Source organism: Panthera onca, chromosome E3, assembly GCF_046562875.1.
Source record: "Panthera onca isolate mPanOnc1 chromosome E3, mPanOnc1 haplotype 2, whole genome shotgun sequence".
Taxonomy (NCBI): Eukaryota; Metazoa; Chordata; class Mammalia; order Carnivora; family Felidae; genus Panthera; species Panthera onca.
The window spans coordinates 39,415,246-39,440,510 of record NC_138354.1 but is presented as its reverse complement, the minus strand read 5'-3'; the positions used below and the strand labels follow the sequence as shown (position 1 = coordinate 39,440,510).

At 60.9% G+C, this 25,265-nt stretch overlaps 2 protein-coding genes across 11 annotated transcripts; one reads left to right on the top strand and one right to left on the bottom strand.

The window, feature by feature from the left end:
- Window positions 1-7: 7 nt before the first annotated feature.
- PKMYT1 (protein kinase, membrane associated tyrosine/threonine 1) lies at window positions 8-9,836 on the bottom strand. Of its 10 annotated transcripts, none has more exons than XM_060648228.3 (9): window positions 8,630-8,844; window positions 8,184-8,331; window positions 3,857-4,361; window positions 2,561-3,054; window positions 1,797-1,903; window positions 1,510-1,682; window positions 1,267-1,424; window positions 933-1,053; window positions 8-437 (listed from the first exon to the last, which is right to left on the bottom strand). In XM_060648228.3, the coding sequence occupies exons 3-9, from the start codon at window positions 4,205-4,207 to the stop codon at window positions 144-146; spliced, it is 1,698 nt and encodes a 565-aa protein (XP_060504211.3). In that variant the 5' UTR covers window positions 4,208-4,361; window positions 8,184-8,331; window positions 8,630-8,844; the 3' UTR covers window positions 8-143. The 10 variants fall into 10 exon arrangements, with proteins under 10 accessions (XP_060504211.3, XP_078296320.2, XP_078296321.2 ...); XM_078440194.2 differs by lacking the exons at window positions 8,184-8,331; window positions 8,630-8,844 and adding an exon at window positions 7,500-8,159 and having other exon boundaries at window positions 8-255; window positions 351-437; XM_078440195.2 differs by lacking the exons at window positions 8,184-8,331; window positions 8,630-8,844 and adding an exon at window positions 7,500-8,159 and having other exon boundaries at window positions 8-255; window positions 351-437; window positions 933-1,048.
- Window positions 9,837-13,777: 3,941 nt separating this feature from the next.
- On the top strand, window positions 13,778-25,029 carry GREP1 (glycine rich extracellular protein 1). The gene is made up of 36 exons (XM_078440465.2): window positions 13,778-14,190; window positions 15,013-15,042; window positions 15,164-15,193; window positions 15,608-15,787; window positions 15,860-15,895; window positions 16,226-16,258; window positions 16,343-16,389; window positions 16,439-16,769; window positions 16,876-16,929; window positions 17,357-17,377; window positions 17,469-17,627; window positions 17,945-18,004; window positions 18,719-18,748; window positions 18,823-18,855; window positions 18,943-18,978; window positions 19,182-19,211; window positions 19,295-19,327; window positions 19,949-19,984; window positions 20,336-20,365; window positions 20,458-20,490; window positions 21,280-21,315; window positions 21,486-21,518; window positions 21,603-21,638; window positions 21,722-21,754; window positions 21,866-21,901; window positions 22,223-22,354; window positions 22,628-22,672; window positions 22,987-23,028; window positions 23,145-23,177; window positions 23,606-23,665; window positions 23,745-23,774; window positions 23,852-23,911; window positions 24,045-24,158; window positions 24,425-24,469; window positions 24,569-24,622; window positions 24,865-25,029. Exons 1-36 carry the CDS (start codon window positions 13,911-13,913, stop codon window positions 24,888-24,890), a joined length of 2,337 nt encoding a protein of 778 aa, XP_078296591.2. The 5' UTR covers window positions 13,778-13,910; the 3' UTR covers window positions 24,891-25,029.
- Window positions 25,030-25,265: the final 236 nt, after the last annotated feature.

Genomic DNA, 25,265 nt, shown 5'->3' with positions numbered 1-25,265 from the left:
GTGCTCCCAAGATTCAAATACCTTTTATTAGACACGGCAGGCAGAAGGAACCCCTGGAGTTGCCAGAGGGACCCCAGCCTCCAGGAGGAATGGGGAGGGGGTGGTGGCTAAAAGGTTAAAAACACCAAGGCTGGCCTGTGGACTCACGCTGGGCCCAGTGAGTCCTCAAACAGGCTGAGGAGGTTCCGAGGTTCAAAGGAGGGGAAGGAGCCCCGAGGGGGCTCAGAGTCAATGTCACTTAGGTCCAGGGCCTCCCTGGGGTGGGGGGAAGAGAGACAAATGACACTCAGGATCTGAAAGCCACCACCTCCCACCCGCTGGACTCTGGGCCTGCTCACCTCAGTGTGTACCTGCTCCGGGGGGCAGGGGAGCCACTGCGGGGGGTAGAGGTGTTCCCGACAGCCCTGGCCAGGACAGCCTCTGGAGAGAGCGAGAGCCTGCACAGGTGGGCCAGACAAGTAAGGTGTCAGGGGTGGGGAGCGCATGGGGAGGGGGCCACAGCAAGGTCAACCCTTGCCCTGTGCAGACCCCAGGCTCCTGACATGGGCAGGGGCCCCAGTCGGGAGCAGTGAGAGCATGGTGCCCTTTGAAAAAAGCACTTTCACAACTTTTAAAGGCCATCTGACCACTCAAAGGCCACCTCTGTTCCTTTTTAGAACATGTGGGTTTTGACAGCTGGCTGACAAATGAACTTCTGACAAAGGAAGCCTATCTGGTACCTCATGTCTGCTATAAAGCGTCCCCACTGCGATGGGTGACATTTCCTTAAAAAGGGGTTAATGGCGTGATTCCTCCTGAGGACTGCCCCAAGCGGTTTCTTAATTACAGCCTCTCACTTGGCCGCCAGGTACCTAGGACCAAGGAATTTCCCGGGGCTCGGGCTCCCCAGGCTCTGGGGACTGTGTTCCCAGAGAGGACGGACAGCACCTCACCTGTGGGCACCGCAGCCCTACCGTGGCGGCGGCCGTGGCCCTCGCGCTGCTCCCTCGTGAGGCAGCGCCCCAGGCGTGAGGTTGCCGGTTCTGCTCTGCTCTGCGTGGTCCCTGCACTGAGCTTGGAGGAGACCGCCGCATTCAAGCTGGGCCAGGCCGCACCCCCACTGGCCTTGGCTCCCTTCCCAGGGTACGATGGCGGGGGGGGGGGCGGGGGGGGCGGGGGGCAGGCTTGGGGGAGGGTTCCTGTTCACCACGAATCCTCACGGGGCTGCGGCCTGGCTGTGCTGACTGCCCCTTTCCCCCACCCCCGGCGTCCTCAGCTCTCACCCACCCTATGCTGTCGTCATCCCAGTTGCTGGAGAGGCTGCTGTCCAGGAGGAGGCTGCAGGGTGGCGAGCCGGGCGGGGTGGCTGGTGGGCTCTGGGGCTGCAGCCATCTGGCGGGGTGAGCCAGCCCGTGCCAGAGCCAGCACAGCAGGGCAAGCAGGGCCTGAGGGGACAGGGACAAGGGAGGCAGGGCAGGCCCTGGGGCCGGGGGGCACGGCTGGGCACCCTGTCACGGTCACCCACCTTACCTGCCACAGTGCCCACCCTCGACTGAGGGCCTCGGCGGCCATATACCACAGAACGTTCCAAGGCTGAGGCTGCCTGAGCATGGGCAGGGCCAGCAGGGACTCGGCTGTGGCCCGCAGCTTGGGGTCAGGCTCCAGCATCATGGTGAGGACAGAACGCAGCTCAGAAGACAGGCCTGTGCACAGGGCGGGGCCGTGTCAGGGGTGACAGCTCTGAGCCCAGGGGCCCCAGACGTGAGCCCGGCCTCCCTGGGGCCGCACGTTCCTTCCCGTCCTTGCCCTCCACTTACCGGCAGTGAACTCCGGGGGCAGATAGCCCTGGCGCAGCTGCTGCCAGCCCTCCCCGCCATGGGGCAGCTCCATGTTGCATGCCACTTCCAGGATGGTGAGGCCCAGACTGGGAAGGGTGGGGGCGGTGACAGAAGAGGGGCAGGGTTGGCCCTGGGGCCCAGACCCCAGAGCTCCAGGCTGCCCAAGAAGAGGGTGGAGAGGGGCTGCTGTCTTCCACCACGAGCCAGGGAAGTGGGGAGGGAGGGGCTGGGGGTCCCGAAAAGGCCCATATCACAGAGCCCCCTCACCACCTGGTGAGTCCTCCTGGCACCCGTCACTGCACAGGCAACGCGGGTGCTGACGTCACCACCATCGTTCTGCCGCCAAGGCTGGATACGGCCGTTAGAGGCAGAGCGGCGGTCACCCGCCTGGACGACGGAACCCACTGCCCGGGCCAGCCCTAGCTTCCCCGCTTGCTAAGTGGACTCTGTGCAAGTCCTTCGGCCCCACTGTGTCCGTCCCCTGTAAGTGGAGCAATTGTCCCTGCTGTGGGGGCGAGGTGAGGAAACAGGGGATCCATGTAGAGGGGCCGGAGGGTCCGCTGCCCACAGTCTGCCTCTGCAGAGACGCCTCCAGTGCAGGACGGGCCTCCACCCCCTCCGGGCGGGACGTCCCGGCCCGAGGCTTCCTGACTTGGGGCTAGGGTGGCACTTCCCTCCCTCGGCTGGCTGCACGTCCCCCGCCCTCCAAGCCCGCCGAGGGCCTCCCGCCTCCCGGCCCTCACCTGAACACGTCGGCCGCCGTCCCGTAGGAGCCCCGGAGCAGCTCAGGGGCCATGTAGCGGGGGTCTCCCTCCTGGGCCTCACCGGTTCCAGATGCGCCCAGCTCCACCAGCAGCCCAAAGTCACCCAGCTTGCAGCGGCCCCGGGGCCCCAGGAAGATGTTGGCGGGCTTGACGTCAAGGTGGACCAGGCCTCGGCCGTGCAGGTGAGCCAGGGCAAGCAGGGTGTCCCGCAGGTAGCCCCAGACCTGGGCCTCGGGCAGGCCGGCGCCCCGGGCCTCGCAGTGCTGTTGCAGGCTGGGCCCACACAGCTCCGTCTGCAGGTACAGGATGCCGCCCTCCTCCCAGGCTCGCTCCAGCCGCACACAGCGCGGGTGCTGCCCCGCCCTCTCGTGGCCACCGACCTCGGCCAGCTTGCGGGCCCGGTCCTTAGGGCCCCGGAAGGGCGACATAGAGCGCTTCACTGCATAGAGCCGGCCGTCTTCCTTAGAGCGCACCTGGAAGGGAGGTGGCACCCGCGAGTGGGACAGGAGGCCGGTCTGGCGGCCCCTGTTAGGACTTCACACTATGGAAGGCGGAGCACGGCATCCGCCTCGGAGCCCACGTGCGCGGCAGCAGAGCTGGACGGGCCACTCTGAGAGCTCTACGTATCGCCCCAAGAGGGCCTCGGGGCACGAGGCCACGTGGAAAAATCTGGCTACACGAACACGTGGCCAGCACGACCCACTGTGCGGGAGACAAAAAGAGTCTGTCCGTATCTGGTCAACCCTGTGGAGACGTAGAGAAAAAGATCCGGAAGGAAGGACACCCACCCGAGAGGCACAGCGGTTTCCTCCAGGAAGAACCAGTCTAGGGGCCGCGTTATTTGTGCTTCTTAACAACAAAATTGTCTCCAGGTAGTACTTACATAAGGAAGACTACCGTTGTAGAGGAAGTATAAAGGGGAAATATATTTTAAGGAGAAATAAAAAGCTGACATGAAGGGTGTAGCGGGAGCACCTGCTGGCCTGAGAGCTGATGGGGCGTGGGGTGTGCGCCACGCAGAGGAGGCTGCTCTGGGGCGGGAGAAAGAGGCAGCCAGGAGCCACTGTGAGGCGTGCCAGGCCCTGCACAAGGGGGGAGTGTGTACTGAGGGGCGCGGAGGGCCTAAGTAGGGGGAAGGAGAAAGCAGCCAAATCAGATCAGCCCAGGAGAAGCAGGCTCTCAGGGGAGGAAAGGGGAGTGGGCTGCCCAGGACACCGTCCCCTCCAGGCAGGGGTGGTGGCAGTAGCAGGCCCGAGGAATTGTCACCCCACTCACCTTGAAGACCTCTCCATAGGAGCCGTGGCCCAAGCGGCCAAGCCTCTGGAAACTCTGTTGGAAGAAGGACTCTGGCCGGCTCGGGTCATAGGAGGGGCTCTGAAGCGTCTCAGAGGCTTTGCCTTGGAATGTCACCCTCCGGGGCTGGGGCTGGTGCCAGCCCGGGGTCCGAGGAGGGAAGAGGCGGCTGATGGGGACGCTGCCCTTGGCAGGGGGCCGGGGCGGGAGGCTCCGACTGAGCCCTCCAGGCCTCTTGAGGGAGAAGCCAGGTTCCGCGTGGCGGAAGTAGGCTGGGACTGGAACGGGGGTGCCACTCAGGGGCGGAGGGGCGCCCTCTGTGGGCACAGGCATGGCCAGCACAGGAGGCCCTGAGGTGCACAGGACAGAGCGGTGTGTCCGCTCAAACAGTGCCTGGTCTTGTGGCCCCGAAGAGGCTTCGGAAGAGAGGTGCGTCCACTCTGCACACACGTTCCGCTTTAAACATGGAGGCCACAGGGACGCGCACCTGCAGGGAGAGGCAGAGGACAAGTATACATAGGCCTGCATGCAGTCATCTGTACCTTGGAGGCCAGAGAAGCATAAACCACAAACCCCAAGGCCATGTCCTGGAGACTGCGCAGTCCAGCACAGGTTGGCTGAGAAGGGCTCTGGAGCCGGGGACCCCACAAGTATATCCCTGCCCCATCACAGCCAGCTGTTTGGCCTTAGGATACGCACCCTCTTCCAAAATCGTAAGGTGGAAATATTGATGCAGGCCCACCATCCCTTATCTCTAATTCGAACGTGAAAACAAAGATCTGAAATCCCAGTTTCTCTCCTGTCTTCGTTCTCACAGCTGTGGGGCCAGCACTCACTCAGCAGACCACCGCCTCCGGCCACGAAGGGAGGCCCAAGTTCCAGGTGAGTGCAGCGGGGCAAAAGCCCTATCTGGCAGGAGGGCTAGGGACACTGGGGCCCAGCCACTCCGACCCCAGCAGGAGGTCCCCCACCGGGAAAGGCCAGCCGAGAAGGCCAGAGGCTACTGTTCCCACCCTGAGGCAGCAGTGTCACCCAGACAGGCACCTGTGTCGCTGCCCTTAGCTCCAGAGCTCTGGCCCAGGGATTCAGTCTACAGACAAGCAGGCAATCGGAGAGAAATTCTGAAGCTCTCCCTAAAAAATACACACACACACACACACACACACACACACACACACGCACGCACGCTATTTGAAACGATGTGTGGGAAGTTCAAGCCTAAAGACACTCTCAAAGACTCTGGAGGTTTTGATGGTAAGCAAATAGGAGGAAGCTTGGTACCTCCATGAGTGCAACAAGTGCCCCACAGCCCGGCTACTTTCCCAGACAGAACTGGGGACAAGAGCCTTACTGGGGTCAAAACAAACCTCAAACACTGAATTCAAAAGCTACCTTGTCAAAGGAGCCCCAAATTAATTAGATCAGTCTGCGGAGCAATCCATGCCCTAGGCACTGAGCAAAACAACAGAACGATCAGCCCACAATGGGTGGAGCCCAACAGCTAAGGACGGGGATGGACAAAGAGAGGCCCGTACAACCCCTGTCACTCAAAGGTGACCGTGCACATGCCCAAGGCTGGGCCCTCTGAGGAGCGGCATCCCAGGCTTCACGCTGCAGGGGAAAGAGACATCGCGACAATGGCCCAGCCAGTCGCTAAAAAATAAACAAGCAAACGAGTCATAATCCTCCAGGCGGGGAAGAAGCCAGTAAGGCCAGTTGCTATAACATTGTCTAAAATGTCCAGTTTTCAAAAAAAAAAAAAAATTACAAGATATCCACAGCCATAGGAAAATGTGACCCCCACACAGGAGAAAACCAGACAAAAGAAAGTACCTGAGAGGGACCGGATGTGAAATTTAACAAAAACGTCACAGTACTCACTATAAATATGTTCAAAGGACTAAAGGAAGCCACGCTGAAAAGAGTAAGTGAAGCATGATGACCACATTTCAGCAAATGAAGAACATTGATACTGAGATAGAAATTATAGAAAGAACCAAAGGGAAGTTGTGGAGTTGAAAGGTGCAAGAGCTAAAATGAAAAGATTCATCAGAGGGGTTCAACAGTACATGTGAAATGGCAGAATGATTCGTGAACCTGGAGATAGATCAAGAGAGATCATGCAGTCTGAAGAACAGAGAGGAAAAAGAATGAAGAAAAGGGAACCAAGCCTTGGAGAAACGCAGGACACCACTGGGTGCACCAACGCGTGTACAAGGTGCAGCAGAGGAAAGAAGGGGAGGAGCAAGAAAAATATGCTAAGACATCATAGATGAAAACTGCCCCAATGTGATTCACAAAAAAAACCTCCCCGTCCTAAGAAAAACACACGAACACTGCCAAGGAGCTCAAGGAGCATCAGGGAGGACGAATGGAGAGACCCACACACAGACACACCGTTTTAAAATGCTGAAAACCAAAACCAAGGACGCAGTCTTGAAAGCGGTAAGAGAAAAAGGCCTCATCGCTTACAACCTCCCCTAAGATTAACTGCTGACTTCTCAGCAGAAACAAGGAAGGCCAGGAGGTAGCGGGTGGCCTATTCAAAGTGTTGGGGGAAACATCTGTCAACCAAGAATCCCATATCCAACAAAACTATCTTCCAAAACTAAAGGCAAAATAAAGACATTTCCCAGGTAAAAACAGAAAGAATTCACTGCTAGCAGACCTGCTTTGTAAGAAAAACTAAAGGAAGTTCTCAAGACCAAAAGCACGTGATCCCTAACAGTAATCTGAATCGACACGAAGCAGCAAAGCACTGGTATGTCATACAAAAGACGGTTAAATACATATCTCCTCTCTTAGCCGATATAAAAAGTAAGTGGACGATAGCATGCAATTGTACACTGGGCACTGAACGTATAGACCTAACACACTTACAAATAAGAGCCCAAAAGAAGTGGGTGGGAACAAAATTACATTGGACTGGAAAGTGACACCAGATGGTAACTCGAGTCGCAGGGACAAACGAAGAGAACCAGAAGTGACAAATAAGAGGGTCGCCGTAGCCAACATTATGCATATACACTTGCTTTCCATCCACTCTTCCTTCAGCCGCTTAAAGAAATTAAAGGTGGCCTAAATAGGGCGCCTGGGTGGCTCAGTCGCTTAAGCCTCTGACTCTTGGTGTCAGCTCAGGTCATGATCTTATGGTTTGTGGGTTTGAGCTGAGCCCCGCATTGGACTTGGCACTGACCGTGCAGAGCTTGCTTGGGATTCTCTCTCTCTCCCCGCCCCCATTCGAACATGCTCTCTCTCAAAATAAACTTTTAAAGAAATTTTGAGAAAACCAAAATAAATGCTGTTACATGATAAGTAAAATATAATAATGCTCTGAGCAGTAATTGAAAGAACACACCCAAAGTGCGGTGGTCCTGAGGGTGTGTGTTGGGAGAGAGAGGGCTGTGTGTTGCCATAATGTTATTATAGAAACAAAAACAAGAAAACAAGAGAGGAGGAGTCCAATTTTGAGAGGAAGCCACAGTGTATCAAAAGAAGCAGGGAGTGAATGGGGAACAGACACCTGAGGGAGCAGTCCTCTGGAGTCTGTCGCTGGGGCAGTGAGGGGTAGGGGAGGGACCCCCATCCGACATCCCCTGGGGACCCTTCCTCGGCCGGTATTCACCTCAGGATTCCCATCTCAGGGTTTCTCAAAGTGCAGAACCAGGGTGTCAGAACCCCCTGCTGGTTACAAGTACAGCCTCCAGGCCCAGTCCTAGCATATTTGGAGACACCAGGCATCTGCATTTTTTAAATTTTATTTAAAAACAAAAATTTAATGGAGGGGCACTTGGGTGGCTCAGCCCGTTAAGGGTCTGACTTCAGTTCGGGTCATGACCTCATGGTTCACGAGTTCAAGCCCCCACGTAGGCTCTGTGCTGTCAGCGCAGAGCCGGCTTCAGATCTTCTGTCCCCGAAATAAACATTAAAAAATATGTTTATTATTTGGAGAAAGAGAGACAGAGCAGCACCAACAGGGCAGGAGCAGAGAGGGAGACACACAATCCGAAGCAGCTCCAGGTTCCCAGCTGGCAACACACAGCCTGACAGGTGACTCGAACCCACGAACTGTGAGATCGTGACCTGAGTTGAGTCAAAGGCACACACTTAACTGACTGAGACACCCAGGCGCCACTCCAGACACCTGGAGCATCTTAAACCAGTTCTCGGGCGACCCCAGTGTCATTTCATTCTAGCACCACCGCCCTGGCCACACAGCTTTGGGGATGATGGGACAGGGGAGGGAGAATCCTGGGTGGCCCTGACCAGGCCAGGCCTGGGTGGCCTCTGGACCTTTCGGGGGCCTCACCCGCTCACTGGGCCGGACACATCGCTGACCACGGTCTGCCGCGCTAGACTGTGAGTTCCTCCGGGACAGGGCCACAGCCGATTCACCTCCGTGGCCGTGGGCGAAGCCTGGCGAACAGCTGAATAGGCCGGCTGCCTCGGGGGAGGGGCTGCAGATGAAAGGTGGGTAGGGCTTTTCCCGGGGAGGGACCCGTATGGGGGGGGAGGGCGTAGTCACCGAGGAAGGCCGGGAGGGCGGTGGCAGTCACCAGGAACCGCGAGGCAGTGGGCGGGGCCGCCGCGGGCAGGGCCCGACCCGGCGGGACGGGGCGGGGCCGTCGGTGGGGTTGGGGCTGGGGGCTGGGACCGGGAGCGGGTGAGGCTGACCGCGGCAGGGGCTGTCAGGGGGGCAGGGGCTGCCGGGAGGAAGTGCCGGCAGACGGCCCTCAGGACCCAGTCTGGGCTCACCTTGACGGGTGGGCGGGGCGCGGCCCAGAGAGGTCCCAGATTCCGGATCGGCAGAGGCCGCGGAAGCCCCCGGCGCAGTCAGGCGGTCGGGGGTCTGCAGTCGACGGCTCCCCACGCCCGGCGGGAGGACTCTCGGAGGGGAACGGCCCGTGAACGCGCGCAGAGCCGGCTCGCGCCAAAAATTCCAAACCGGCCTCGAGGCCCCGCCCAGGAACGCCTCTTACCCCGCCCCTCCCCGATGCAGCCCATCAGAGGCTCCCAGGCTCAGAGGCTCCGCCCCCGACGTCCCGGCGTGCGCGTCCCCGCGCCCTCTCCGGCACCTCAGGTCGTGCCGTCTCAGTGCGCAGGCGCGACGTCTCGGCGCTAACAGGGGCGGAGGCTGCGTCGCGGTGCAATCTCGCTGATGCGGCGTGGCGCGTGGTGGGAGCTGGGGCGTGGAGTTGTCCCGTTCGGGTCCCGGGCTGGGGACGCAGCTCCAGACCCCAGTCCTGCACCCACGGCCGTCGCTGGTCTGGCTTAGTTAATTATATTCTAAAAGAGGCGGTCTTTGCAGTTGGCCTCAGAGGCGCCTCAGGAGGGGGTCACTCCGGACGGGACGGGAAGTGCCTGCGCTCTGCGGGTCCCAGCCGGGTGGGGTGCCCTGGGCTCGCTGGCTCCTTCCTGCGTGTCGTGCACCGCACCGGGAGGCCGGACATCGTCCCCACCCCCCGGGAAGCCCACCAGGCCGGCCTCGGCCACCTCCGAGGCAGCCGGAAGTATTCTTTGGATTTGAGATTTGAGCTCAACTCCACCCTACCTCCGCCCCTCCCTGGCCGAACGACCTTGGGGACCCACGGGGCCTTTCTGAGCTTCGGATCAGCCACCTGCAAAAACTGAGCTGATGAAGCTTCCCGCACCGAGCTAGAGGTTCACATGGGAGGGATCCCCTTGGAGTTCTTAGCAGGGAGCCCCGGCGGAGCAAGCGCTGGTCCCTAACACTGGCGCGGCTCGGGGGTGCGCCTTCACGGAGGGGACCTTTTATCCGTTTAACTGTGGGGGCGGGATGGAGTCACACTTCCGGGCCACCCTCTCAAGAACGCTCCCCAGCGCGTCGCATCTCCTTTCCCATCTGGTTTCCTTATTATTACACTTAACTTCTGAAATTCTCTCCTCTAGTTATTGGTTTACTTGTTGACCACCCATCCCCCAGTTTTCTAACAGGTTAGAGTTCCCAGCCCGTTGTGGTGCCTTCAGCGAACGCTCCAGTGTGTGGCCCAGCAAAGGAGGGCCTGGTCCCCCGGATTAGGTCCTTGGACCTAGAGCGTCTCTAGGGGCCGCATCCCCACCCACCTCCGCCCACCCTCCCCTTGAATTTGCATCTCTGGCAGCCACAGCCCCAGTGACTCAGTCTGGATCCTTGTTAAAGGCCCCAAGCTTGTCCCCAGGAGGCCTGGGGAAGCAGGCAGGCCCCTCTCCAGCTGCCAGCCCCTCCTGCAGGAGTCTGGGTCCCAGGGCCTCTTCCAGCTGCCCAGTCTTGAAAGCCTAATATGCAATGACCTAAAAATAAATATTTCTTTAAATTTGAAAATATACTTCCGATGGATATTTCACTGTGTGGAAGGACTATAATATGAAGTTAAGTACAGATAGTCGCTAAGAGCGTGGGCGGTGAAGTAAGGAAAAGGAGGGCTCTACCCTGCTCTGCCACTCAAAAGCTGTGCTATCATAAGCAGGTCGCTTTATGTCTGGATGTTTCCCTGCGGAGAGATTAGTTCCTACCTCCTAGGGCAAGAGCACTAAATAAGAAAACGAATGTGAGGGGCACCTGGGTGGCTCAATCAGTTCAGAGTGGATTCTGGCTCAGGTCATGATCTCATGAGCGGTGAGTTTGAGCCCTGTATCTGGCTCCTTGTTGATGGTATGGAGCTTGCTTGGGATTCTGTCTCTCTGCCCCTTCTCTGCTCACTCTCTCTCAAAAATAAACTTAAAAAAAAAAAGAAAATGAATGTGAACTGCCTTGAGTTACAAGGCTGAGCAAGCATACAGTAGGAGCTTACTGTTTCATAATAACAGTATATATAACAGTAATATTTTGCCAACTGTATAGTATTTTACAGGCTTCACAGCAGCTGGCTGGGCCACAAGGAAGTTCCTGGTAGAGAGGGATCGGGCCCCCACACCCGGCCGGGGACCACAAGTTCCCAGACCAAAGAAACTGGCTGGGGCTCCGTTAGAAGGAAGCCCCCCAACCTGCTTCCCAGGCTCTGGATTCCCCGCGTCCCACCCACACACAGGTAAGAGCCGGCTTGAACCCTGCGCCCCCGTGTGTCCCATCGCCGCAACAGCACCGTCACCCAGACTTGCAGGGAAGAGTCACCCCTCACCTAGGAAGCCCCCGCAGGGATGGGGCCACAGAACAGGAATACCGTGACTTAAGAGAAGCAGGGAAATGACGGCCCCAAGTGCAAATGTGGCTACCCTAACGGAGAAGAGATTGTGAGGGGTGTTTCTGGGGAGCTGGCTACATTCTGTTTCTTCATCTTTGTGCCAGCAGCACTAGCTGAATTTTGTTTAAGTTTATTTATTTATTTCGAGAGAGAGAGCATTAGCAGGGGAAAAGAGAGAATCCCAAGCAGGGTCCACACTGTCACCGCAGACCCCGACGCAGGGGCTCCTTCCCACAAGCCGGGAGATCATGAGCCAAAATCGAGATTCCGACACGCGACCCACTAAGCCACTTAAGCGCCCCAGTAGCTGTTTGTTTTGTGGGTATTTGTTATATCATACATTTCTGTCCTCTGCACGCTTCTGTGTGTTTGCCCGACTTCACGCTGGCATAGGCTTTAATAAACTGGCAGGTGAGTGGAGAGGGAGTTCACAGAGGTCAGCTTTGCACCGGGCAAGTGCCTAGAGGTGCCGGGCAGTGCCCTAGAGGCAGCCAGCACAGGGATCCAGGCTAAAGGGCTGTCAGGTGCACGGCCAAGAGGGTGACCTGAGGGGACTTCAGCACAGGTGCAGGTTCAGAAGGCGCCCGCCCTCCCCTCCAGCTGTCCTCCACAAATTCCTACCCCGGCAGGTGCCGCTTTGAGCAGCTGGCTGCGAGTCTATCGACAGGCTTTACCATTTTAGGCGACACACTTCCTGGACCTCTGCCTTGCACTCTCAACACCCAGCTGTCACCTTGCCCTGGCCCCTGGAAGTCGCTCCTCTGCTTGGAAGCTGGACCACCATGTCCCCTCACACTTAGGAGCAAAGGGTACCCGAGGCCCGGGCTCCATCAGGGGCTCTCTCGGTCCCCAAGTGGTCCTTGTGCTCTCAGGCCAGCCTGGCCCGACCTGAGGGAACTGGATGTGCTGGGGTGGGGGTGGCAGCACTGCAGGGGCCAGGGGATGCCCCACTGGGTTCAGCCCTGGCTCTGAGCAGCCTCCAGCTGGCCCAAGGCCCCAGGCTGCCTGGCATTTTCCACCGGCCCATGCCAGCACCAAGGCAGCCTGGCAGTGGCCGTGGGTACCCACATTCCCTTTGGCAGTAGCCTGTACCTCCTGCACGGCCCCTCCTGGTCTGTGCCTACCTCATCCCGGGCCGAGCTTCCCTGGCACACTATGGGGAGAGCCTTGTGTCTGGGTCTGTGTAGGGGGCCCTTAGCTATATGGGCTCTGAAGCAGACACCCTGGGCCTAGACTGGCATAGGACAGAGAGCGGTGCAGTGTCTGGGGTGACCTGGCCTGCTGCCCGCCCAGCAGTGTGTGGCGTAGCAGAATAGGGGACTGGACCCAAGGAGCCCTGCAGACTGCCCGGCAGCCAGTAAAAGGTCCAGCCCCCAGGACTCTGGGTCACGGCTCTATGCCTCTGTACCGGGCAGGGAGAGTGGGGGCGTGTGGGGTGCTGCGCCGGGGTACTGGGCTGCAGGCACCCAGTGGGAACATAGGGGCCCTATGTGTGTGGGGGGGGGAAAGTGGGTGCCGGGGCATGGCCATGTGCAGGTGGGAGAACAAAGAGGGAGGTGAGGTACAGGCACATCTCAGTGCGGGGGGCGGTGGGGGGGTACTCCAAGTGAGGGTGTATCTCGTAAAAGCCCTGCTGTCCACTATGGCTGGAGCTGGACCCTGTGTGTGTTGCGATCTCAGAAGCCTTACAGCAAGAAGACCCGTGTCGCCCACTCCCCGCGGTAGCCCCTCTCTAGGTCCCTGCCCTGGCTGGCTGTATCCTTAGACAGAGGTGCCAGGAGGGGCGGGCTGGGCAGGGGCCAGACCATCAGACAGGGTGTGGGGCCTTCTGGACTAGGGCCCAGGGGGCCTGAGTCACTGTCGTCCCCAGCCAGCTCAGTGGGGTTCACTCCTGGCACTTCCCGGGGCCGCCTCTCCCGTCTTCCCCTACTTGGGTCCTCACCAAGTCCTCATGCAGGCCTGGGCTCCAGGCTCATCGGCCCACCCCCGAGAAACAGAGCGCTAACTGGCTTCTGGCACCCTCTTGCGGTCCTGTCCCCATTCCACCTTAAGCAGTGCCCTCCCACCCCCGCCGGCACCCCCCCGGGGGTAGAGCCATTGCTGCTGGAGCTGGCCAGGAGAAAGGGGTGAAGCTGAGAGGGCCTCCTGCAGCGGGTGGGCCCCCACCAGGCTTTCAAGGAACAGTGAGGATCCCTGGACAGGCTCCCTGGGTGTCACCACCTCCTGTAGAAGGGAGGCCGGGCCCGCTCTTGTACGTGCAGCCTCTGTTGGGAGACCATGGGCCACCTCCTGGTATGGTCCCCGAGCCTCCAGGGCTAGACAAGCTCTTCCTGTGGACACGCGGCCTGTTGTCGTCCCCTGTCTGTTGGCGTTTCCACACGCCTCTGGAACACTCTGGTCTCTGCCCCCCGCCCCCGCCCCGCTGTGTATCACAGTAACTCATCAGAGTCTCCCCTGCCTGCCCCCCCACCCCCCACATTTCTGGGCCTGGCTTTCCCTCCTCTCTCCGGCTCTATATGGGCTGGGCCTGGGGTGCCTGCCTGCCCCTTGCCAGCTGCTGGGAGGGAATCTGAGCCCCCGAGGTCTGGCGCCGGGGCCCCAACCCTGACGGGTGGAGGAGCCCCAGGGGCCAGGTGGGGGCCTGTCCCGGCTGTCAGCACCCATGATGGATGAGGGGTGGGGCGGGGAGAAGTTGAGGGGTTGGAGTCATGCCACAGAGAGAGGTGGGGGCTGGCCCCCTGGGTTCCGCCAGCAGAGCCTCTGCCACGCACAGCTGGGGGGCCCGGGCGAGACCCCACCCAGCAGGGGTGTTTAAAGGCCCGAAGGGTGGGTGCCATCCTGTCCCACTCGGCATCATGGGCACCTGGGCCTTCCCCGTGGCCCTTTTCCTGCTCTGCCTGACTTCTGAAAGCCTGCAAGGCGGTGAGGGAGGAAGGCGGGCAGCTGAGGTTGCTGAGGTTGGGTTTGGGGGGCCTAGGTACAGCCCTGGGCCAATGCTGGGGCTCCGGAGAGATGGAGGTCCGGGTGTGAAGCCTGTCCTGGGCAGGGGATGGATGCCTGGGTCCTGCTCCCTCTCCACCTCTGGGGTCCCCACCCCGAGTCAGCACCTCCTTTCTCCCCAGGGCTACCTCCATTGTCTCCAGGCCTAGGGAAAGGTAAGCAGTCCCTCCTGGCACTGGGGTCAAGGAAGAGGGCCTGGTCTCTCCCGCAGGGGTCTGGGAGCCCTCTGGGGGGAGAGCCCCAGATGTTCCCTACCTAGTTCTAAGATCCAGATGTGGGCCCCAAGAGAGCACAGGGTCCCTCCCTGTCTTCATAGCAGACAGTCTCGTCCATGGTCAGCTCAAGTGTGTGGAGCAAAGACACCCCACACCTTTGGAACAGGAATGGGATGGGGCATGAGAACATCCCAGAGGAGGGGTTTGAACTAGGTTTTCAAAGGGGGCAAGCTGTGACAGGGAAGGGGAAGCACATCCAGGCAGTAAGACAGGGCAAAGGCCTGGAGGCAGGGCAGGGGGGAGAAGACAAAGGGGCCCAGGGACGGGGGGAGGGGGGCCAGAGTGTCACAGAAGGGTCTTCACTCCAGGAACCTGTGGGGTCTTAAGGGTGGGAGAAGGGGATCCCTGCTGAGACCAGAGGCACCTGAACTGCAGGAGGGAAAGATTAGGAGGTGGGGCGTCAGGAGGATGAGATTTCCGGGAAGGGAGGCATCCCAGAGACACTCCAGAGTCGGAATGGAGGGTAGAGGCAGACACACCCCTGTGGGAGGCTCAGGGGATCTGCCCCCTCCCTCCATGACCCTGCTGCTGGCTACTCACCTGGCTCTGTCCTTGCCCCTCCTGTGACCAGAGGGGAAACTGAGGCCCAGAGAGGGGTTCCGCTCTTGCAGAGTGGGAGGGCGGCATTCAGGTTCAGACCTTTGCCCCCTCCCAAGTTCGCCTCCTTCTCCTCAACCCACAGGCTTAGGGACCCCCAATGGCTACAGATCAGGTAAAGCTGGCTGAGAGGGTGGGCAGGGTGGGAGCAGCTGTGTCCTCTGAACGAGGGTGAGGCACCCCAGCCCTTGGCCCCTCCTGGCCCCCAGGCTCAACTTCTTGTTTCCTCCACTCAGGCTACGGCCCCCCCAGTGGCCTGGGAGCAGGTGAGAGATGGGCAAATGGGATTTGGGGGTTGGGAGAAGCAGCTGCCTCAGAATATGTGGGGACAGTGCTGACCCTCTCCCCGCCCCCCCCCCCCCCCACATACACATCCCCCACCCACCCCCACCCCCAGGTAGAGAAGCAAACCAGCGATCCCTTGTGGCAGGTGTAGGTCTCTCCTTTTCCTGCTGCACACATTCCCCTCCCCCCTCGGAACCCACCAAGACGGCTCTGGTGTCATCTCACCCGTGGACCTGCCCTGGGCACCCCCAGTCTTTCCTCTCCCTGCTTCTTCCCTGTGCTGCCCCTGCTGAGCCCCACTCCGGGGCGAGCAAGCATGGCTCACTGCATGTCCTCTGGGCCTGCGGGAGCGGAAAGAGGGGAGTGGGCTCCAAGGCCCCCTTCCTGTGCACCAGCGGTCCTGTCCACCCTCTTTGGGATGGACCGACCGGAGCTGAGTTCCCATAGGCCTGCTCAGAATGACCGGCAGGGGGGAGCAGGGGTCCTGGGCGACCCTGAGAAGGGGATCCGGGGTCCCTCACCTGTGCCCTGGGTCTCCCCTGGCTTCAGTGGGGATGTTCAACCTCAGAAGCCAGGTGGGCCCTGCCCAGCCCCAGCTCTGTCTCCCCGCCTTTCTCTCACACTCCTGTCTCCATTTGTCCCTCCAGGATTTGGGAACGGGAATGGCCTGGGAGCCCAGCCAGGTGAGACTGGTGGGCTCTGGGGGTTGGTTTTCTCTGTCTCCCTCCTAGACCTTGGAGGGGAGGGTCAGGTTTTTTTAAGGATTGAGGGGGCAGATCGGGAGCCTTGTGACTTGCTGTTTCTGGCTGGGTCTAAGGGCCTCATACCCCTACGCCGGGTAGACCCCAAACCTCCCCAGTTCATCCCTCCCTCTCCCGATGGGCCCCCCAGCTCAGAATGGCTACAGAACAGGTAGAGGTGGGCCCAGGGTGATGGGGAGCTGGGGCCAGGATTCTAGAGGTGCTCCTGAAATGGGATCCGAGACCCTCACTTGATTCCCATCTCCCTCCCAGGCATTGGAGGGGGTGTGAAACCCCAGAAGCCAGGTGAGCCCCCCACCCTGTCTCCCCATCTCTGCCCCCTATTATTCCCTTATTCCTCCCTGACCCCCTCCTGCCCTTTCTCCCCAGGGTTTGGGAACGGAAATGGGCTAGCAGCAGGGGCCTTCCCAGGTGCGGTCGCCCAGCCAGGTGTGGTCACCCAGCCAGGTGCGGTGGCCCAGCCAGGTGCGGTGGGAGAAGAGGGATGGGTCTGACATGGGGCCGATGAGGCTGGGTCAGCATCAGGAGTGTCTTCTCCCCGGCTCCCCCAGGGCAGAACTGGTGACTTACTGGAGGTGGAAGGGGACCATAAGAGTTCCTCATGTCTGGCTGGGGGAGGGGAGAAGGGCACCCTTGCTTCACCCCCACCTCAGCTGGGACCCCAAAAGCCCCCTGCCTCACCTCACAGCTCAGCACAGCTATGGAACCCCAGGAGGAGGCTGGGTCGCTGGGGTCCCCTCACCTGCCACATCTTTCTCCCCAGGTTTTGGAGGTGGTGTGAAACCCCAGAAGCCAGGTGAGACACCCCCCGTCCATGCCCACCCTTCTGTCCACCTTGTTCTCTGTCTGGCTCCCTTTGGAGCCCAGTCCCCTCCTTATGCCGTCTGGCTCTGCCTCCCCAGCATATGGAAATGGACTGGTTGCTGGTGCCTTCCCGGGGCTTGGAGCCCAGCCAGGTGAGGACACCCGGAGACGGGGCCCCGGGAGGAAAGGAGGTGCGGGTAGAACTGGAACCAGGGAACCAGAAGGGGAGAAAGTTGTGGGGAGCGGCTCAGCCTCGGTCTCTCCCCAGGCCTGGTAGGGGGATGCAACCTCAGCAACCAGGGGAGGGGAGAGTAGCCCTCTCTGCATGTCCCCAGCTCGGGCACCGTGTCTCCCTCTCAGGAGCTGTTCCCCTCATTGGGCTGCTGCTGCCACTCCTGTGGCAAGAGCCATGGTCTCGGGGAGGCCTTCCCAAATCCCAGGCCCTTCTCAGGGCATGCTTCCTGCAAAGAACAGTTGAGGGACACAGAGGTCCTGGGTGAGGGCAGCATAGGAGGCGGTGAGCCCACCCTCAGCAGCCACACTGGCCCAGCTCCAGCCCTGCCTTCCCTCTCTCCACAGGCCCTGCGGCTCAGGGACCAGGTAGGGGTGGGGGCCAGGAGGATATGGGGGGGGGGGGGGAAGGTTCAAGGGAGCTCCAGGCTTCTTCACCTGGTCCCTGACCCTTTCTCAGGAGTTGGAGGGGGCGTGAAACCACAAAAGCCAGGTGAGCCGCACCCTGTCCCTATGTCCCAATCTCCTTTCGCCGGGTCTCCCGGCCTCCCCTTACTCCCTCTCTCTTTCTCCCTAGGATTTGGCAACGGGAATGGGATGGGAGTTGGAGCCCAGCCAGGTGAGGGCGCCTGGTCCAAGCTGGGGCACGTCAGGGACTAGAGGGGGCAGAAAATTGATTGCTGGCGGGAGATTGCTGGGGTGATGTCTCCATGTGGCTCCGAATAGATCTTGCAGCTCAGAATGGCTTTGGACGAGGGGTGACGAGGGGGTGGGGTTGAAGCTGGGAGCCTGGCTGGGCTTCTGGGTCCCTCATCGGCTAGTCTCTTCTCCAGGTTTGGTGGGGGTAGAAAAGCACACGAGCCAAGTGAGCCCCACTGCTTGTCTCCCTGTCAGTCGTCCACATCCTTCTTACTCCCTCTTGCTCTGTCTCTCCAGGATTCGGGAACGGAAATGGGCCGGGAGGCGGCGCCTTCCCAGGAGCAGGAGTGCAACCAGGTGAGGGCCCGGAGCTCCGGGAGAGCGGGGGTCTCTGAGGTGGCCAGGTGTAGTTATGATTCGGGGGCCTGACCCTAGTTCGGAGGGACGACGAGGGGCCGGGCAGCGCCCCCCAAGTCTTCCCCATGCCCTGGGGGATGTGGGGGAGTAAAGCCACAGAAGCCACATGAGACCCCCAGGCCACCGCCTTCCCCAGCCGGTGTGGCAGACCGCCGGGGGTGAGCAGGTGGGGGACAGGCCCCTCCGGAGCCTGGGCCGCTCTGGGGGAGGACAGGAAAGGAGCATGAAGGCAACAGACAGGCCAAGGCGCCCGCCGGGTTTGGCAGGGAGAAGACCGCTGGCTGGGGCCCGCTGAAACACCTGTGGGTGCTTGAGCTGGGGCCTCCAAGAGGGGACCAGACAGGGAACAGGCTGTGGAAACAGCTCAGCGGCTGAGGCGGCAGGAGCTGGCACTGAGCCTGCGGTTGGTGACAGGAAGCAGTGTCCGAGTCTGCCTTCCTGGCTGGTTGACGCACATGGTGGCAGTGATAACCCAACCAGCTGGCACCCAGGCAGCGGGGGGTGGCGTTCAGGCTCCCCAGGGGGCTGGGCCCCAAGGGCAGGTCAGGGACTCAACGGGGTGGGTATGGTGGTGAATTCAGAGCCACAGGGGCCAGGCTTCAGGGGCAGCCTCAGAAGAGAGGCTATACCCAGAGCCCTCTTGTTTTCCACCAGGCCCTGCAACTCAAAACGGCTATGGACCAGGTAGGGGCGTCCCAGGGCTCTGGGGACACCCAGAGACGGGGACTGGACCCTCACCTGCTCCCTGTCTCCACCAGGCTTTGGAGGGGGTGTGGAGCCCCAGAAGCCGGGTGAGCCTCGCCCCTGCCTGTCTCTCGCCACCTCCCCCAAACCTAAGCTCTCCTCCCCCATTCACACAGCCCCTATCTGCCCCCCAGGATTCGGGAACGGCAACGGGCTGGCAGCCCAGCCAGGTGAGACTGGTGGGGTCTGGGTGCCCGCGTCTAGGCGTCCTCTCCCCTCCAGGCCTTGCGGAGACCGGACTGGTAAATAATTGAGGGAGGGCTGAGAGAAGACCTCCAGGATTCTAGCTTTCTGGCTTGGCTCTGAAGGGGGCACCTTCACCTGTACCTCAGCTGGCCCCAAATCCCCCCAACTCACCCTTCCTCTCCCACAGGCCCAGCGACCCAGAACGGATATGGAGCAGGTAGGAGCGGGGTGGGGAGGACCGCGGGGAGGCCTTGAGATGGGGGCTCCCTCGTCCCTCACCTGCTCCTGTGTCTTCTCCAGGCTTTGGTGGGGGCAGGAAGCCTCAGAAGCCAGGTGATTCCTGCCCTGGTCTTATCTGTATCCATGAACCCCCTGAAGCCAGAACACTCCCTACTCCCTAAGGATCCTCTCTAGGATCTGGGAATGGCTGGGAGGCAGGGCTTCCCAGGGGCCAGGGGCCAGGGGCCGGGCTTTATGGGGGGGGGGGGGGGGGGCTGGGTTCCAAGTGCTGGGGAGATGGAGAGGTGAACTGTGGCCTGGGAGGGGCATGAAACCTCAGAGGCCCCTGTGAGGGGAGAGGTGGCCTCCCAGCCCTAGCCAGCTCTGTCCTGCCTCCTCCTGAGCCCCTCCAAACACTGTCCCTCATCCCCATCCAGCTTTCCTTTCCCCCCACCCCCCCCCCGTCCCCCCACTTATGACAACAGGAACCCATGGAAGGTAGCCAGGTCTGGGTCCTGAGGGTTGGGAGAAAAGCAGGAGCTGGGGGTGCGTGGGGACCAAGAGGAGAGGTGTGGTGGGGTCCACATCAGCCTCTGCCTCCCCAGGCCTAAGTGAGGGGGGGGCAGTAAGATCCAGAAGCCAGGTGAGCCTCACCCCTCCCTGTCTCTCTCCACCTCCCCCAAACCCTGAGCTCCCCTGCCCCCATTCACACCCCGTGTCCTTCTGTCCCCCCAGGATTCAGGAACGGCAACGGGCTGGGAGGCCAGCCAGGTGAGACTGGTGAGGTCTGGGGGGTGCAATTCTGGGCGTCCTCTCCCACCTCCCTCCGGGCCTTGCAGGGGCAGGGCTGGTGACCATTTCAGAACAGCTGGGGGACCTCCACCTTAGCCAGCCCAACCCCCACCCTCCCCTCACCCCTCTAACTCACAAAGACTACAGAGCAGGTGAGGAGAGGAGGGCTTGGGGGGCAGCGTGTCTCTTCACCCAAGCCCCGTTCTGGGGGTCCTGCCAGACACAAAGAGTGGAGCAGACGATCGCATGGAGGTAGCAGAGGAGGAGGCCCCAGGTTTCTGGCTCGTCCCCTGTCCTCCTTCCATACCTGAGCCTCTCCCGTCCACACAGGCCCCGTGGTTCCCATCAGCTACGGACCAGGTAGGGAAGCGGGCGCTGGGGCCACCAGGGTTGTGGAGGAGAAGCCCAGAGATGGGGAGTCGGCAGCTCACCTGGTCCCATCTCTTCTTCAGGCGTCGGTGAAGGCGGGAAGCCCCAGAAGCCAGGTAAAGCCTTTCTCGGTCCCGGCCCCGTGATACTGTGACTTGTAAGAAGAAATAAGTGTTCGATCTCCAGTTCTGGCACAGAGCTCCTAAAAGCGTAGTAATTTCCTAAAGGCCGCAGGAGGTGTTCTTTTGTTATGTTAACGAGCCGCCTAGGGTTGGGGAGCTGGTTGCCAGGAGATCCCACTCGGTGATTGGGTCCCACCTTCGGTCCCATCCTTTGAGCTCTGGGGAGGAGGCCGGGCTGGGGAATGAGAGGCTCTTCCGGTGTTGGTGACTTAGTCCGCCGGGCCGCGTAACAAAGCCTCCCTGAAAACCCAAAAGGCTCGGAGGGGGCGGAAGCCCCTCGGGCGCTCCCGCAGGCCCTGGGCATTTCTTCCCTGCACTGGTCCTGACTTCTAGCCTTTCTAATAAGCCTGCACTCTGAGAAGTCAAATGTTTTTCTGAGTTCTGTGAGCGGCTCTAGCAAATTAGCCAGACCCAGAGAGCTCGATTTCTAGCCAGTGGGTCAGAGGCACAGGTGACCCCTGGACTGGGGATGGTTCCTGAAGTGGGGGGTGGGGCACTGAGCCCTTAACCTGTGGGCTCTGACGCCAGCGTCTGCTGGCATCTGGGCTGAGAGACACCATCAGACACCCAGCTGGTGTTGGGAGAGTTGCTTGGCGCCGGAGGTGGGGGGGATCCCAGAAAGAATTGGGACTGCGGTCAGGCCCCCACCCCTCTCTACCCCCAGAAACTGTCTACTCCCCCCACCGCCCCATTCCCCCTCATGACCCACACCCTGTCTCCCAGTTTACAGGAATGGGCTGGGAGCCGGAGTCTTCCCAGGTGAGGGGGCCCAGCCAGGTGAGGGAGGTAGGGGCAGGCCCTGGAGTGCTGGGGGGTGGGGTGGAGACAGGGGAGGACGGGGCACGGGGTCCCGTGGGGCCAAGAGTTGGGTCCTGGAGAAGAGAAGGAGCAGGGTGGGGTCCCCTCATCCTGCTTCTGTCTCTTCCCAGGCCTGGGAAGGGGCATGAGCCCTCTGAAGCCAGGTGAGCCCACCCCTGCCCCTCTTGGGCCTTGCCCTGAAGTCTGTGCACCCCAGCCCCTGTCCTCAAGCCTGCTTCTCTTCCCAGGATATGCCCCAGGGCCTGGGCTGCAGCTCCCGGCAGGTGAGTGCAGTGGGGGCCTCAAGAGGGGAGACAGAGCTCCTTCTTAGGAACTTGAGGTCTCAAGGCTCCTGTCTCTCCTGCAGCTCTTGGAGGGGGTGTGAAACCTCAGAAGCCAGGCAAGTGAGAGACCCCCCCCCATGTCTATCCTGCACCTCCTCCTGCCTCCTTCCAGAACCCTCCCCCACCCTACCATTACTGCCCCTCACATCCCTGCTTTTTCTCTCCAGGATATGGCAATGGGATTGGGGTGGGGGCCCAGCCAGGTGAGGCTCCTGGGGCGGGGCTGGGGGTGAAGGGATGTGCACCAGGAGGGAGGTGGGAGGGATGTTGCTGGAAGGCAGAGGGTCTGGGTGGGCCAACAGCAGGTGCCATGTTAGATGTGGGTCACCTTGCCCCCTAGCACTGCAGGAACAGGGCTTTTTCTGGCCTAGCCAGTGCCCCGCCCCATCCCCCCTCCCCCCACCCAAGCTGTGTCTGTCCTGGAAGCCACTGAGGGCTGGTGGTTTGGCCAGGCTGAGGCCAGGAGAGCAGCCTGGGGTAGGCGCCAACTTGGGCTCACTGCCCTCCCCCCCCCCCCCATCTAGGTCCCTGCAATGGGAGGGTCCCTCCACTGCTGCTCCCCAGGCCTCCCACTTCGGGGGTCCCTTCTGACAAAGGGGGCGGCTGGGGCCCCAAATCTCAGCCCCCTCCCCCAGTGCAGAATGGCAAGTTCCCAGGTCAGTGTGGAGTGGGGTCTGGGGGGCAGCAGGGGATACCTGGTCCCAGGAGGGCCTGGGTCTAGCTGGGCTGCCACAAGCCCCTGCCCGTTCTCCAGCTGAGCCTGAGGCTATCACAGAGAGCCACCTGAGGGAAAGCCTAAACTGGCCCTGAGACCCCACGGGACCCCCAGTATGGCAGCCCCGCCCCCAGCCCTTGCACCAAGGGCAGCCTGCAGCACTCCTGACCCTCCCTGCCCTAAGCTCACTCCTGTCACTTGGCTTTCTTCCTAGCACCGACTCCGGCCATCCAGTGGGGAATGAAACCTCAGAAAGCAGGTGCGAGTCTGTCACTCCTCCATCATCCTTGTGCCCCCCCCCCCCCCCATCTCCATGCCACACCAGGGTCACTCCTCCATCATCCTTGTGCCCCAGTCTGCCTCAGCTGTTCAGGCTCCTTAGGGAAAGGAAGTTCCTCCCAGAGTTTACCCTCAGTTTCTCTTGCTGCTTTCTAAGCCCATTTCTTCTGATTCCATTTCCTGTCGATAGGGAGGATCCCTTCCTCCTCTTGAGAACCCATAAGGTCCGTCCTTGACCCCCAGGGCGTTAGGGAAAGTCTGGGTACTCTCCGCTGATCTCTGTTCTCCCCACAGGATACCGGCCCCCCAACGGCTATGGAGCAGGAACAGAACTGGGTGAGAAGGCCCTTCCCTTTCCTGCCTCTCCTGTCCCCAGCTAGAGAAGAGTGGAGTCAAGAGACTTTGGCTGACCACCTGCCCCCCAATCTCTATCCCCATTTCCTCTCCCCCAGGCTTTGGTGGTGGCCTCAAGCCTCAGAAAGTCGGTGAGCGCCTGGTCCCCTGGGTGCAGGCTGCCACTTTCCTTATGGCAAGCCCTCCTTGCTCCCGTCTGTTGCCGCATCTGGCTCTTTCCCGATGTAGCCGGCACACGTTTACTGTGCACTAGGCCGTAATTATGGCCAGAACCAGGTGCCACCCTGTCTCCGGTGAGGGCAGAGTGGCAGACTGAGGCACGGTCCTGAGGTGGAAAGGGGAGCTGCCCAGAGGGAGGTCAGGAGAAGCTTCTGGAAGGTGGGACACCAGGGGTGGCACAGGGTTAGCCTACTGAGGGTGGGGAGAATGTGTGAGGCCCTCTCTGGGTTGCTTCCGAGTCAGTCTGCGTGTCTGCTGCCTCCTGTCTGTCCATGAGCTGGTCACCCTGGGCCCCTACCCCCACCACTCACCCGGTCTTTCTCCAACTTCTGTCTTGCAGGGTTTGGCTACGGGAATGGTCTGGGAGCCGGGGTCTTCCCTGAGGCCCACCTGCAGCCAGGTGCCCGGGGGCGCTGGGGTGGGGTGGGGAGCACTGGACTCAGGGGCTACTCCTGTCTCTGACCTTCTCCTTCCTCCAGAGTTCCCTGGGGCCAATGGCTTTAGGAATGGTGAGTCTGGGGGAGAGTGCAGGCGATGGGGAGAGGGGCATCCAGGGGCTGGGAGGAATCACTTGGATCTCTTGCAGGGTTCGGGGAAGAAGCGCCAGTCTACCCCAAGGCAGCAGCTCCAGGCCCTGAAGGAAATGGTAGGAAATGAGTGTTTTGGGGGTGAACCCTGGCAAGGGCCACGGGGACCACGCCAAGCGGGCGGGGGCTTCTGAGGCCCTGGATGTCCTGCTCTGGTGGGGACGGGTACCCACAGCAGCTCTCCTTCTGCAGGTCAGGCTGGGACCCTAAGGGGCTCCTCTTGGCCCTCCGTCCAGCCCTGGGTGCTTGCCCTGAGGCCTGGATATGGGGCTGGAGGTGCATATCCGGGGGTCAGGAGCCAGCCAGGTAATGGGCTATGTGGAAAAGCATTGTGGGGTTGTCCCGGTGGCTGTAGGGGGCTGCGCCCTGGGCCCAGGCCCACCCACAGCCCTGGAGAGAGGGAACAGGACAGGAACAGGGTGGGTAGGCAGGAACGGATGGGGTTGGAGGAGAGGCGAGGGGCAAGGGACCCTGAGCATGAACCTGGATGCTAGAACAAGAAGGGGAAGTGACAGACCCCAAGTGAAGGCCACTGGGGACTCAGTGCCCCCACCTTCTGTCCTCCCCCCCAGGCACATATGGACAGCTGAGGCCAGAGCTGGGCCCTGGACCCTTCGGTGAGTGGCAGTATCCCAGGGCCTGGGGTGAAGCCGGGAAGGGCAGGAGGACTTTGAAGTCCTCCGGTGACCTGGTGCCCTGGCTTGTCTGTGCCTTAGGCAGCCCTGAGGTGAAGAGAGGTGGCGGTGGCCTGCTGGGAAATGGCTATGGAGGTGAGAGGCGTCTCACGGTGGCCCTGTCCCCCACTCACCCTGCGCCACCGTTGTGGCCCCTCCAGGCTGCCCTGGGGCTGGCCCTGGGGCTGGCCCAGCCCTCGGGAGGGATGGCAGGCTCTCAGGTCACCTGTAGGTATGTGCTGAGTGACTGATCTTAGACACCAGAGGAGGGAGAGGGCTCGAGTCGCCTGGGAGGTGAGGAGGGGTCCAGACTTCACCGGGGCCCTGCCTCCTCCCAGGCCACTGTTCTCTTGGAAAATGCTGAGCGCCGAGGCCCTTCCATCACCACCCATCCTGAGTGCCTCAGAACCACAGCCCGGTGTGGGTGAGGACGACCAGACCCTGGGGCTTGGCTTCTGGCCTGGGGTCTCCTGCGGGCTGAAAGTATTAATAAAGACCACGTGCTTCCCTGTTTGCCTCTTTGTGCTGTGGTAGGGGGATCGCTGGCTGGGGTGGGGCAGCCCCGGCCGGCACCTCATTCATCCATCCCACGTCCATCCATCCATCCATCACTTTGCCCCGCTCGAGTGGGGGGGAGCCACAATCAAATTAGGGGACGTGTGCATTATTTCTGTGTGAATTTATAGTCTATTTATCAGTTATTCCACTAAAAATCTTTTTCTTTTTGATTTTTTAAAAT

Bases quoted from the DNA above. Each gene is read 5' to 3' on its own strand.
- PKMYT1 (XM_060648223.3), bottom strand. From the start codon at position 7,621: ATGCAGATGCCTGGTGTCTCCAAATATGCTAGGACTGGGCCTGGAGGC. The intron at 1,904-2,560 runs GTGAGGGCCGGG...CACCCTTCCCAG, and splicing joins ACGGCGGCCGACGTGTTCAG to TCTGGGCCTCACCATCCTGG. The intron at 1,054-1,266 runs GTGGGTGAGAGC...GTCTCCTCCAAG, and splicing joins TGGGATGACGACAGCATAGG to CTCAGTGCAGGGACCACGCA.
- GREP1 (XM_078440465.2), top strand. From the start codon at position 13,911: ATGGGCACCTGGGCCTTCCCCGTGGCCCTTTTCCTGCTCTGCCTGACT. The intron at 16,930-17,356 runs GTGAGGACACCC...CTCTCTCCACAG, and splicing joins GGGGCTTGGAGCCCAGCCAG to GCCCTGCGGCTCAGGGACCA. The intron at 22,673-22,986 runs GTGCGAGTCTGT...TTCTCCCCACAG, and splicing joins AATGAAACCTCAGAAAGCAG to GATACCGGCCCCCCAACGGC.